The sequence below is a fragment of the Cariama cristata genome, unplaced genomic scaffold, assembly GCF_000690535.1.
Source record: "Cariama cristata isolate BGI_N322 unplaced genomic scaffold, ASM69053v1 scaffold14221, whole genome shotgun sequence".
NCBI classification, from domain to species: Eukaryota; Metazoa; Chordata; class Aves; order Cariamiformes; family Cariamidae; genus Cariama; species Cariama cristata.
This window is the reverse complement of record NW_009599915.1, coordinates 33,490-47,485: the sequence shown is the minus strand read 5'-3', so window position 1 is coordinate 47,485 and position 13,996 is coordinate 33,490. Positions and strand designations below refer to the sequence as shown.

The window sequence follows — 13,996 nt, the reverse complement described above, 5'->3', positions numbered from 1 at the left end:
GTATTTTTTATTTACTCATTCCCTAACAGTTTGGACTGAGGTATGCGTACTAACAGTTTCTCATGCTGTTATCTTTACTCATGTCTAGCTACACATGCTGAGAATGAACTAATCTACCAGATTTTTATCCCCTTCTGAATACCGAACTAACCAGCAAACCACTCAGTTTAGAAGCACAGGGCTCAATTCTCATGATCCCATCTGGCTACCGCCGGCACGTCACGAAGCTGCCTGGATATAATTTAAAAAAAAAAAAATGTTTCAAATGACCACAGACTGCCCTTTTTTTCTTCTCTTTTTTTTTTTTTTTGTCTTTTGAAACAGAAAGCAGAGTTGAGTTTTATAAAAGTAACTGCCAATAAAATTTCTTGTACCAAAGCTTATGAGTGGACAGGAGTGTTATTTCCTCATGAAAAATGCTGACCAAAAACTAAACAAAACTGAGTAAACGTGCCAAGATCAACCAAAATTAAAGCAGTCATCCTAGCACAGTCCCGAAACAGAAGTGGCACACAATCTGTAGAACCAAAGACCAAAAAAATTCTTTTTTTTTTCTTTTAATTCTAGAGATACTATTACGTCGTCCAGTTAAATTGTGGGAGCTTTTCTGTTCTCTTCTGTATTTTATTAAACTGTCTCCTTTATCTGATACTCTAATTTTCCACGCAATAACTGTGTCTTTGTCTTTCTCCAGCTCCCTGCTCACAGCTCCACCAGTAACACTGATTCCTAGTTTTAGCCTCAAAAGCTCTCCTCGATTCCTCTTTACAGACTTTCATTTTGGTCACTGTAAAGAATTGCAAATAAAAAGTAATAACTTTGGTTCAGACATCTACTTGGCCTTCTAAATTTTCTAGAATAAAGGAGCAGTTTCCCTCTCAGGTTAGCAATAGCCCACATCTTGTCATTTCCCTCTAAATTCTTCAACCTCCTTTGATCAACAATAAGAGGATATTTGGCTTCATAAGATAAAGCATATAACAGAGAACATAATTTACCTTTGTGTAATATCTTTGGTAATTTCAGGAAAAAAAGGTACAAAGAAGAATATAAATTAAGCTCTGAAAGGCTTTTTGAAATAATAAAAAAGCTACAGTCCTACATAAATAAATGAGTGACGGAAAAGTGGTTGCGGAATGAAAATGTTTAGGTGTTTGGTGACCGAGGTTTACTGACCTATTGCAACAAATTTTGTATGTCATGTTTGCTTTGAAGAGCCTTGCCAGTTTTGCCTAACAAGCCCCGGCGCAAATTCTCTCCTAGCTCCCCTGTCTCCTACGGCGAGGTTTCCATACTGGCTGGTGTAATATTGCATAACAATCTTAACTGCGGTACTCGATTTGCACAGCTGAAAATTAACACTTTAGCATTAGTGGGGCTCTGTCCTTATTAACTCCCGTAACAAGTTCAATCTGAAATCTCATTTGTATTCAAACAGATTAATGCCACCAAGCAATCCTGAACTGATGTTTAACTGTGAAACATCACCACGTACAATAACAATTTAATGAAGTCATCTTTCCAACCACTATTTGCAAATGCAAAAAGAAAAAAAAAAAAATACAAAAAATTGTAATAATAAATGTATAGGTGCCCATCTCTGTAATCTTAGATATTCCAGAAAGATTTGCTGACCCATTAGAACTCGTGTTAAACAACCGAGAACCTGCCACTGTACTATTCACCCTCTAATAAAAAGTGAACTCTGTTGGTGCTGCATATATTTCTGTGCTGTTCAATTTTGTGGCATTTGCTAATATTCACCATTGCTGCCAAAAAAAAAAAAAAAAAAAAATCAGAAAAACCCAAACCAAAAAAAAATATATTAAAAATACTGCTTTGTGGAATGAATCTGTGTTGCTTCCTACAGTGTTTCTATGTTCATCTGTCATTCATTCTCATTCTTGCAGTACTTCGTTCCTCTCTCCCCGTTGGACAACCCTTCCACATGTATAGTGCAGCATTTGGGACCTTTCCAAAAAACAACAACAAAAAAAAAAAAGGAGACACCGAAATGGAATGTTTTCCATAGCTAAAGAAAACATGGTGGCATCTGAAGGAAACTGGAATGAATGACAGAAAAAACTACAAACAATTCAATGACATTCAGCTTTGTATAATAAAAACACCTATTAACATTCATCACAAAGTACAGAAAACGTTGAAGCCTCCGAGAGGCCCTGGGCCCAGATGAGGCCTGAGGTCAGAACTTAAAATGGTAGAGGGGAAGTGGGGCGGGGGGAATAAAAGCAATACATTAAAAAGTTTGGGATAATTTTTTTTCTTTTAACCCCTCCCCGATATACACGCTCACACGCACACACACGTACCCACACACATGCACACACAGGCCTTCCCCATCCCAAATGGAAGCAAAAAAAAAAAAAACAAAACCAAAACCAAAAAAAACAACAAAAAAACATGGAGTAAAGGCAGTGATAATCAACATGCAGTACTGTGCAAATATGTTGTCCATTAGAATCCTTAAAATCTGGGCAAAGACTTGATCTGCAGTTCAGGTGTACATGCTCAGTTTGATGTCCTCAAGTGTCCAAAATCGGCAGGACCTGCAGTCCACAGCTGGCTGCTAAATGCAAGTGAATCAGTTTAGCAAATTTACAACACTGATGTTGACTGTAAGAGAGGAAAATCCCAAGTACCAAACAAGTCCATCCAATGCACAGAGTACAAATTCCTTTTTTCAACAAAAAGTAGAAAAATCAAAAATACTCCCAAATGGGATACTTGATGGCACTAAGAGTTAACATATTTCATAGTTGTCAAAGTGGACTGAGAATCCTCCAGACTGTACAATAAGGGAGAGATTTCACAGCTAAGTTTGACGTGTTCTTCCAATCTTCATTCTCAGGATACCGATGTCAGACATACTCATTCTATGTCCTCATTTACAGGTTCATCTTCATAATCTCTGTCGTGATCGAAATCTGGACTGTGGTTGGCTGTTGTCACTAAGGATAGCGGGCCTTCATTTTCATCTGGATCTAACGGTTCTTCTTTGACATGCACGGGGTGCCTGGAAAAACGAGGACAGAGTCAATCAGCAAGCTGCTCGTTAAAACATGGTTTTGATAGCTCAGGTGGTTTGGGGAGAAAGGCGAGGCAGTTTGGGGGTTCGGACTTGGCATGCCAGGTCTAAGAGCTCCAGGTCACCAAGGAGAAGACCCTCAACTTCTGCGCTGGCCACTGAAGCCAAGCGAAGGCTACGTTGGGCAGGCAGCACTCAACTTCCCCCAGAAAACACTCTGGGAGGAGCACCTCAACAGGGTTTCCGCCTCGGGATCAAGAGAAAACGCTCTCAGCTGACATATTAAGTTAATACAATCTTTGGATAAATAAGCGGAATAAGCATCCGAATGGCAAAGCAGCAGTTTGTCAGCCCGCCGAGCCGGCGGAGGCTGGGCTAATCATCGCTCGCTGTGTGTGCAGCGTCTCTCGTTAACATGCAGAACCTGTGAGACAACTCTCCAGAGGACGACCCCAAGTGAGGTTCTATCATTAATCAACTTCAAGCAAACACAGCAAAGAGACACCATGATACATGCTTTAAACTCCAAATTAATGCATATTTTTACAAACTGTCAATAAGGGAAGAAAAGCCCTGCCAGGAAACACAAACAGAGAGGAAAAGGCTCGCTCAACACAACAATATGATAAGAAAGCACAGTCCTAACGAGAATAATAACACTGTCAGCTGTAAACAAGGCAGAACATGATCCCCAGCTCATGGTGGGCACAAGGATGTACTAAAGAGATGAGATCTGCCAAATTTCTCATTACAGCATAGCACATGCATAACCCGCAGGGGAACGGGGCTTGGTCATTCAAAACGGGTATGATAACAATTGAAAAATGTTGTTCGTAAATCATATTTACAACAAATCCTATACAAATACAAATTACCTTTTTTTTTTTTTTTGCCTTTTCTTTTTTTTGTTCAGCAGCTTTTGAAATGTAAAACAGCCATGTGAGTCAATAGTGTCTTGTTGGTGGGACTTTATAGGAAAGTAGGATTTTATTGACATTACCAAGTATTAATAATGCGACACAGCAATGGAGACCCTGTTTGCTTCCTAAATAATTGATGTTGTAGGCAATCCCTTAAAATAAAGTGTTAATGAGTTCAAGTCCCACTCTGTCTCTCATTGAGTTGATATCCACCTCCTAGAGTCTTGTTTTTATTCCGTGCGGGCTGATTTAACCCTTTCACGTAGGCTACGTGAAAACACAATCTGAAACGCAAACCTTCACTGTAAGCACTTTTTCCTCTCCTTGGGCAGCTTTGCTTTAGAATGAATGATTTAAAATAGCTGCGTTTTATTTTATGTTTTGTGTGGATAGGAATGACAATACTGTTTGTACTCTGTTGCACTGACGGACAGCAAGAATAAATCACCAAACAGGGAAAACGTACTCGATACCCGCGTACGAGGCCAAGATAACCCTGCCTACTCCAAGTGACCCACGTGAACCAATCGTATCCTTGTACAGCGGGCAAAGCTGTAACGCACCCTATTTATTTATTTCAGCTTGAGCCTGGATCAAGTTTAGGAAGCATCTAACTTGCTGACTACAGACATTTCTAATGTGAGCTGTGAATGCCTTTCAAGTCCCTGCATATTTCAACTTCTTGAGTTGTAACGTGCTAGATCAATACTTAAGTATGAACTTCACCTTCCAAGACATCCAACAAAGGAACGGTGGGGAGAAGAGATGGAGTATCCATGTACACACACCTTTTCCCTTCAAGTTCACTAATACGTGCCCTATCAACACGTCCCCGGGAGCAAAGAGGTTCCTCTGCATGTCATGTAATTTTTGCAAAAATTACAAGGAGAGAGACGTTGCTCATACAATTTTTACTTAACTATTGAAAACGGAGGAGTAAAAAAAAGACTAAGAGGAGACAATTCAAATATCAGGGACTAAGAATTAGCATAAGCATATAAACAAGTCTCACGAGCAGATTGTCATCTCAGAGGTGTGCATGTGCTAACCGTCCCGGCGGCTCGTGGCCCTAGCGAACGTGAAACCATGTTGATTATTTGTAACTAGAAAAGTTTGTATTATGAATAGGCTGTGAGGCCCCTCACTTGGGAGAAAACATGAAATGAAAAACAGAAGAAGAAAAAGGGGGAAAGAGCGGCTACACATAGAGACCGATAAAGCATGTGCTACTCGGCCTTTATGGCAGTGATCTTTTTTGCTGCTGTTTTAATTTAAAAGTCTTGCTTGTTGGCTTTCTGGTTTTGATGCTGCTGCCAGGCTTTTTTTTAAATATTATTTTTGAAAACGCAGATGGGAAATTTTCAAAGTAGAGAAGAGAACGCACATCACGTGCAGCAGAGGTGGCCTTGGTACCTGGTCAGGAGTTTCTCCAAATGCCGACCAGGGACCACTGCATCCCCACACCACCTCGTGCTCGGCCACAGGGCAGAAGTGGACGGGTGCCAGCAGGTAAGATAGGTACCCGCTGTGCTCGCAACCACCTGAATGCTGTGAAAGCTCCTTCAAAGGTCCCGGAACCTTTCCAAAGCAAACTCTGCCCCCCTTCTGGTTTTGTTATGAAAGCAGGTGAAACCAGGTGGTTTTAACTGAGTTTCTCTTAGAGGTTTGGTGTGGTTCCCAGAAGTCAAGAAAACAAACCTTCAGGAGTGAAAAGCAAAGCAAACACCAAGTTATGAAAAGGGCTGCTGGGCCCCGGGCAAGACAAAGCCAGAGAGGGCCACAAAGCCACGGGAAGGCACAGCCACGGCAGCCTCCGCCAGCAGCTCACGTGTTGCACAAAGATCAGACAGCGAGCTTGGCAAAAAACTCCATCCCCCAAATTAGGAGGGTTATCGGGGTAATATGACCCCCCCGGGGAGAGATCTGCACGGAAAACACCAAAAAAATATTCAACTCCTTGCATACTCTGTCAGTTGTAATCACAAAGTGGTGTGCGAGGAGGAAACCTTACTGGATCTGTGATTTTGCTCAAACGTTTCAGAGCAACTGAAATAAATAAGCTTGAATAAGCTCAAAGGCAAAGGGAGACTTTCGTGTCTCTCAGCTAAGTCCAATTCTCTATTTACCACCTCACCAAAACCCCAAACTGGGGAAGGAAAACTTCCTTTAGAGATCAAAAAATTCAGTCTCTTGAATTACAGAAAAAGTAAATGCTGGGCTAGGCAAAAAGAAAACAAAAAGGGGGTGGGGGGAAAGGAAATAAAAAGAAAGGGTTTCCCATTTCTGTTTTTATAGTAGCAGAATTTCAGCACATTCCTTTTAAGTTGATGGCTAAGACTCCAGAAGGGGTTAACAATAAATAACCTTGCTGAACACAGATTCCCCTTCTTTTCACATCTGAGTAATTCTTTTGTTTGTCCACTCTGGGAACAGAGGAGTTTTTAATAAAGCTGACTGTTGTTTAAAGCCACTGAGTTCTGGTGGTGCACACAGCATGGAGTAGTTTGCTTTGTGGCTACCTTTGGAGCATATCAGGATGAAAGTGTTATGTCCCCAAGCTGTAATTATGCGACTACTTTCTAGTGTTTCAAAAGGGGGGAGGAGGAGGAGGAAAAAAAAAAAAAACCAAAACCCAAAACCCTAGCTGTGGTTCAATGTGTCATAAAAAGCAAACGAATGAGCGGTAATAAGACTTCAGCTGAAGTGTTAGACTTCTTAGCTGTCATGTTAACAAGGTCCTTTAAACCTTACAATAAAGTTTAAAGCTTGATTTATTCTAATATACTGAAATTGTTTAAAAAATAATTTGCATTATGACAAAGAAATCTGTTCTGAGAAAAAAAAAAACCTGAAAATGTCATTAACAAAGCAGGCTTATGGAAAATAAGAGGTTGCACAGCGTCTGGAAATCTGCTGTTGACTCATGATTTTATTTAGTAAACAGGGCAAACCCCACGATGTGTGAATGGTGTGCTGGCTTTAGATCCCTTCAAACTACTTAGAAACACCATTTTAACGGGGAAGCTCAGAGGCTAGTATTGGAACATCACCCGACCACATTTTACTTAAGCAAAAAGAAATGTTCAGCAGAGAACACATATATTATCAATTCTGAGAAAATGAAAACACTCAGGAAACAATCATTTCCATATTACAACAGAAAATTGGATTTTCTGGTGAATAATGAAAATGAGGCATCCCTCCCCCCGTCCTCTTCTCTCTCTCTCTCTCTCTCTCCCCCCAGTATTTGTTCTGTGCCCCTCACCTTGGTATCAATGTGCTAAGAGATGATTATTAAGTGCAACAAAGGCCACAGTTCTGGAAGATGTCCTAGCCTGTTTCAACTCGGTTATTTTTCCCTCCTCGCAGTCTCTTCAAAGACAACGAAACCTTAGGTGAAATGAGAAGTGCATGAACTACACTAGCCTTGAACTTGCAAAAAAATAATTACTTGGATTAACGCAACATCATAAACGTTCACCCCTGTCTGTTAGGCCAGGAGAAACCCTTGGGAGAAGTCTTGTTTCTGGAGAAAAGCCACGTCCCTCCGCTCCTCCTTCACGCCGGCCCTCCGTGGTCACGGGCAGAGGATAACAAATTGTGACTAAAACTGCCTCAAGATGAATCCGTTTGTGAGAGACGGAAAGTGTGTCATGCAACGCTACTTTGGGAGAGATAATTAATACTGCACAAACAATCACTGGAAAAGCTAAACATATTATTTGAATGTTTTGAAGTAAATGGTAAAAGACAATGTTTAAATTAATTATTAATTAAAAATGAATGTTGCCATCTTTAAAGATTTTTTTTTCAAAGCACTTTGTGCACTGATTTGAAATGCCGCAATATCAAAGTATCCAGAGCCTCAGATTCCTTCGTGCCCCCTCCCCTCTGACAACACATTATGCAGGTGGGAAACTTTTCTGCCATTAAATGCTAATTAGTTTCACAACTAATTACTATCATGGTATTAGGTTAATGTTTTTCTACTTTTTGATTTAGACTTACTTTTGTAAATCCCTTATTCAAATTACTTTGAAGTAAAAGACTACAAATTAGTTCCCTTTTTAATGCGTAATGTGAGCTGCAGAGCAAGTCAGTCAGTAATTTTACTGCCTGTTTGAAGGAACAGGCAGAAGAAAGGCAGCGCGGCTCTCGCCCACGGTCACTCGCACAGGTAGCCGACGGCTCCGCAGAGTTTTTAGAGAACGACGAGACTTACAAACTCCAGTTTCCTCACCAGCCGCCAATTACCCGGTATGTAATTTGAGGGGAGGGGGGAGTTTACAGCTTTGCAAACTCACTCCGTCACCCCATAAATACCGAACACACCCATCGGGGCATCACACCCTTCCTGCCTTACCCTTTCCTGCGCCAGCTCGCTGCCCGGGTGCCATTCACGTTGAGCGGGGCCAGTGATCCCCCGTTACTTCATGTGGTTATATATGCACTCATTATGCTGCCGTCTGTTGCTATAATGCTCCTATTAATTTTCCTTTTGATATTTTAAGAGCAATCTATAAATCACGCAGACCTTCACGTGTGCCATCATTAATGCTTAGCGAGACCGTTGTGCATCGAGTGGGTTTTTTTAGACCCGCCAAACAAGCCCATTTCCAAGCTCTGCCCCACTGGTCGTGCTTGTCACGTGCACCAAAGGGGAGAGAAATGACTTCTTTTTTTTTCCCCCTCCAAGAAATGCAGCTGCCTATGAGGTTTTGCAAGGTTTAAACAAGAGAACTGCAAACAAGTTAACAATTTTACAGCTCTGGCCGCTTGTCAGACTGGATTGAGCTGATCGGTTTTACATGGAAATTGGTAAATGGCCCTTTTATGTTCTAATCAACCTAGGCACGTGCCCAGATGGAGATGTCTGCTCTTGCTGCTCCATTCATGAACCTCAGGAACCAACCACAAAGGTCTCCAGAGTCACACTTCAGCAGACGGTAGGACAACACCTAGAGCCACGGACACGCTTCTGCCGTACTTACATTGCTTGCATAGGGGAACGTCCTGGACTACTGTCACTCCCGTTACTGTTCGTATGCTCCATTGCACCATTAAGCTCTTCCCTCATCGCGTTGGCTAAATTGCCCAGAGTGGGATTTCCCATGGAAGCAGTAGTGTATAGAGGTATACTGTTCTCAGCCATTGAAGCCTGCCAAGGACACAAACAAATATATGAAGAGCCATGACTAACATTTCTGTACACCGCACAACACGCTCACTTATTCCAAAACATTCTCCACATTTACATTATTTGCAATTACCGTGTTTTTAAATATTGTGCTTTCTGATAGGTATTACCCTGATTCCACCAAGGGAAATTTAATATTATTTACATCTGAGTTTAAGCATTCATAGCTGTATTGGCTTGAGAGAGGATGGAGCTTTCTATTCCCTATTTGGAATTACACCCCCTGGAAAAAATAAAACGTCCTTTTTATATTTTCATTTTGCAAAATTATGTTTGGGGCTTTGGGTTTTTTTGTGGCTTAGGTCTGGGTTTGGGTTTTGTTTTTAATGAAATGGGGAAAAAAATTAGAAGTCGCTTAGCTGATAACTCCTTCCTACCAGAACAAACAGGGACCAAGCGGGATGACAGCACTACCGAGTTTGGTTTTTCTCACGACGCAAGTGTGAAGCTGCAGTTGGCACTAACAGGATCAGTCTGAGTTGCGCTGATCTACCTGAGAGCTGAACCAGTCCATGTGAAATCCTTTTAAGCCTCAGCAACTCAGCTCTTACCTTAGCTATCACAGATCTGACCATTTTATTTTCATTTTTCCTTGTTCTAAAGAAATACCACGCAGAGGCACACTGGAGTTAACTTTCTAAATGGAAATCTTTGTAGGAAGAGAATGAACTGTTAAATATTTTCCTTCTGATTCCCACCGTTCTGCCTGCTAATATTTACTGTGTGTCAGCATTAGCTCATGTTAACAGCACAGTCCTGTGCCCGGTACGGCAGTGGTGGGAGCGCGGAAGCCCCAAGCCCCGGAGGAGCCCAGCGTTTGGCAGGGATGGGACGCACGGCTTTCCAAGGCCGTAAGTGCCCAGGGACTCGAAGGACATTTAACCATTTCACCCATCCCAGCCGGATCTGGCTGACATCATCCGCAGCTCTCTGAGCCGTGTCAGTGCCGGAGAGCCACAGACACCGGCTCGGCAGCGCTCGACCTGCTCCGGGGGGAGGTCAGCCGGCTGTGGCGATGGAGCCAAAAAAATCCATCAGGCTCCGGGTCTGCATGATGCAAACCCTGCCCATGGGAGGGGAATTCATGCAAACGTACTCCCCACCAAACGCTCTCGTCTGCTCCTAATTCGTGGGACAAAACTCCTTGCTTGTTGCCATCCGAGCTGGCAGAGCTGTTCCCAGGCAAGCGCAGCCAGAGACCGGGGTCGGGGGAGAAAGGATGGGAAGTGGGGGCACGACCAGCCCTGACTGCAGCATCTTTAGGAGCACGGCCCCTTTCATTCTTCCTTACGTTGACCTCTCCATGTGCAGCCCTGTATATCACACGTGATTACAAAAGCTATTCTAACAGGGAGGATTATTTTTATCTTCTTGATTCAACAGCCGGCAAACTCATTGTGATTAGGGGATGCAAAGAATGGTTCACATTTCCTGCACTTGGCAAAAATAATGACTCAAGTTCTTCACCCATAGTGATAACTTGTAATTGCAGCAAAGCAATTTACTGGGGGAGAGGTGGGACACGAGGAGCATCTGCTATAAAAATAGTAATAGGGGAAGGGGGTGTTTTGGGAGCCCCTGGCAACCCGCTGGGAAAAAAGAGAGCTGGTGAGAGCTGGAATCCCCAGACCTTCCAGACACAGAGTGAGGAGAGAGCTGCTGCTTCTCCCTGGCCGTGAGCGAAAAGAGATGCAGGAGACATCAGAGGGGTCTGGGTGAAGGAGAGGGGCGGCTCTGCCACCCCACAGGAAAACAAAACCAGAGCCTGGCATCCCAGCAGCACAGGGCACACCGCACCGGCCCCCGGCAAGGCATCTGCTGTGCCCATGGGGATGTGCGAAGAGCCGGTCTTTGCAGATGCCCGCAAAAGCTGGGGGAATGTTGCTCGTTAATTATTAACTACACTGAAGGTAGGCACTGGAAGGTAAAGCTGCCTTGTGCCCTAGGAGGAAGGTTATTGCCCAGGCAAGGTCCAAACTTCCCCCATGGCACCGGCCACCCACATGGCTTCGCCCAAACTCCCATACAGCACCCGAGCACCTGCTGGGATTTTGTCTCCAAAATCCAAAGCAGGGGGAGAAGAGTGAGGAACCCACCAGTGTATTTTCAATCTAAATGAGGACCTCTCTCAGTGCAACGAATATTGCTCACCCCTATTTATTATGGGGGCCACATGAGTGGTAGCAAATCTGGCCCAGGTTCTTCTCTCCATCAACTCTGTTCACATGATGCTACGGGGAGGCATGAGTACGTGCCACTTCCAGGAAAAGTGGGAAATGGAAACAGTTTGGAGGTTATCACAAAAGACAAGAATGGATGGAGATGACGACAACGACACGTGTTTCAGAAATAAAACACGAACAGTTCCGTATGATAAGCATATTAATTGAAATTAGTCACATAGTTAGCAATGTGAAGAAACGCAGGATCATTTCATTTTTGCCTTTCAGCCTCATGAATGTAAAAATGTGCTTGTAATCTTAATACTATTCAAGAGACAAAGCAGTCTTTAAAAATCACACTTCACAGGACTCAAGGGAAAATAAGTTACTAATGAATGGTATTTACAGTTGCTTCATTTAAACATGCTTTCAATTTGCTTTTCAGAAGTTACTGCGTAAACTCAAATAATGAGAAGAAATGCAGAACATCACTTTTCTCCTAATAATCTGTTTCTTGGTTCTGAAAGGAGAAGTCTGCTAAACCTTCCCCAAAACACGGTTGCCCAAGCAAACATCCATGGTCATCAGTGAACTTCTCAAGAAGCGACCCTCAACAAACAACTGGGGTGCTAGCACATGGGGTGTTCCCTCCCGGATTCATTCATACTATATGGAACAGGCTTGAACCCCCACGCAAGCACACACAGCCCCCCCCTGTAAATTCAGCGCACGGTAATGCATTTGTATCTTTGGTTTGCACAGCCAATACTGACTTTACCTGGGGTTTTCGAGATAGACTCAGGAATTTGTAGAGAGGGGAAAAAAATGCCAACCTGATAACACAGCACATGAAAAAGGGCTGGAGACACGCACACTTTTAGGCTGCAAGTTATTAATTGCGCACCGACACTTTGTGTATTTCTACATTGTGAAAAAACGGAATTTTTGTCTTACAATTACGGCACAGCTGAAACCAATAAAAATGATCTTTTTTTTTCTATAGGAATTGTGACGTTTATTTTTTACCAACAATAGGAAGATATGCAAAAATAGCCCTTAAAAGAAAAGGGGAAAAAAATGATCTGCTTTCTCTTTAAAACCATGAACAATAGAAGGTCACGTGCTGCAGTATCCTATCATTCAGCACATTAATAGCTGTGCTAGAGTAATTACACTTGTGGTATTTTTGCCTCAAGTGAAATTCTGAAATAAGAGGATGGAAATTATGATACTGCTGATAAATATTAATAAGTGAACTTTTAATTTTTTTGCCACAATATTCAAAATGCTAAGCATCTAGCTAATGCTGAAGCAGCCTGATATGTGTTTGCCTCCAGGGACTATGATGCTTTATGCACTTAAGAAAAAAGTTTAACGGAATTAAAATTTAATATCTAATTAGAGCAAGGCTAATATATTTTGAAATGAGTGGGGAAGACACACGCCTCTGTTGCATATTTGCTACAGTCATTAATCTTACCTGTAAAGCAGCATTGAGAGGTGTGCAGTAGGTGTGGCTGGTCTGTATATTTTTAATAAGAGAAGGGTTACTGCACAAGAAAAACATAAAAAGGAGAGTTAAATGCAACCAACTTCTGTGCGAGCGTTTCAAGCATGTAATGCTTCCTCCCACACCAGAAAACTAAAGCTGAGACTGTTTTTCCACACAAGTTCTCTTTCATTTCTCTTTTTCTTTTTTTTTTTTTTTCAATTTGAAGCAGAGATCTGAGTTTTAGGCTATGGTTATCACATTTGCCTTTACTAAATAAGGAACATCATTATCTCTTGACGTTACCTCGCCATGTGTTCTACTACCCTGCGTTAGTAGCACATCTTGGCATCTCTGCTCCTTTTAGCTGTGTTCAGGAGAAATTCTCCAATATTCATCATGTCTGGGAGCCAGTTACCATGTAAAGGTCCATCATGAGGAGGCTATCATCAAAAGCATCACAGGACACTTTAAACACTACTTCACGCAAATTATTCTTGAAGTTGCTGGCAGCAGAGTCCCTTGCAATGGAGCAGGGGACCACGATGAGAGAGAATTTGAGCTGTGTTATTTCCTGCCGGGGAAATCGTGAGTGGCCCCAGCGAGGGACTACCTATGCCATCACCCCAAACAGTTTGAGGTCGTGGGCACGGAGGCACGACGGCAGGTACTGCTGCACTGCAGCGAAGCGGTACAGACCACACAAAACAACGTGCTGCCCTAAAGGTCGTTTTAATAAAAAATATTCTGGTGTGCTATTCTGGACCCTTACTTTAGTCATCCTAAGTTTACATAAGGGGCCAGATTTGAGGAAAATGAATGTCAAGCATATCTGTTGTCTCTTTAGCAGGCATCTAAATATCAGTGGTTCCGCCAGAGGGGAAAAAAATAAACTAAAAAAAAAAAATCATCAAATACAAACTAGATAAAAAGTGCCAATGTAAAATACCTCCAAAAAGTTTTATCATCCACTAGGCATATTTTTTTTTTTTCATGTAGGAATAAATCATGGTGAGAAGAGTCTTAACTGAGCCCCTCCCACAGGGACCAGCAAGGATCAGTTGTCCTGGAGAGATGGCCTTCGAGTAAAGGTCAAAGAAAATTGCTTTGGGAACCCCAGGAATATTTCTGCGTGGTTGTTGTAGACACAGGATGGCCTGTTGATTATAATCTCTACAGCTG

At 42.4% G+C, this 13,996-nt stretch overlaps 1 protein-coding gene across 1 annotated transcript in view; it reads right to left on the bottom strand.

The window, feature by feature from the left end:
* Nucleotides 1-1,941: 1,941 nt before the first annotated feature.
* Nucleotides 1,942-13,996, bottom strand: part of FOXP1 (forkhead box P1) — a gene marked incomplete at its 5' end in the record, with an annotated part of 43,955 nt that continues 31,900 nt past the window's right edge. Inside the window, 3 exons of the mRNA XM_009709853.1 lie at nt 1,942-3,034; nt 8,958-9,124; nt 12,806-12,875. Coding sequence (XP_009708155.1) covers nt 2,890-3,034; nt 8,958-9,124; nt 12,806-12,875 — 382 coding nt within the window. The remainder of the gene's footprint in view (nt 3,035-8,957; nt 9,125-12,805; nt 12,876-13,996) is intronic.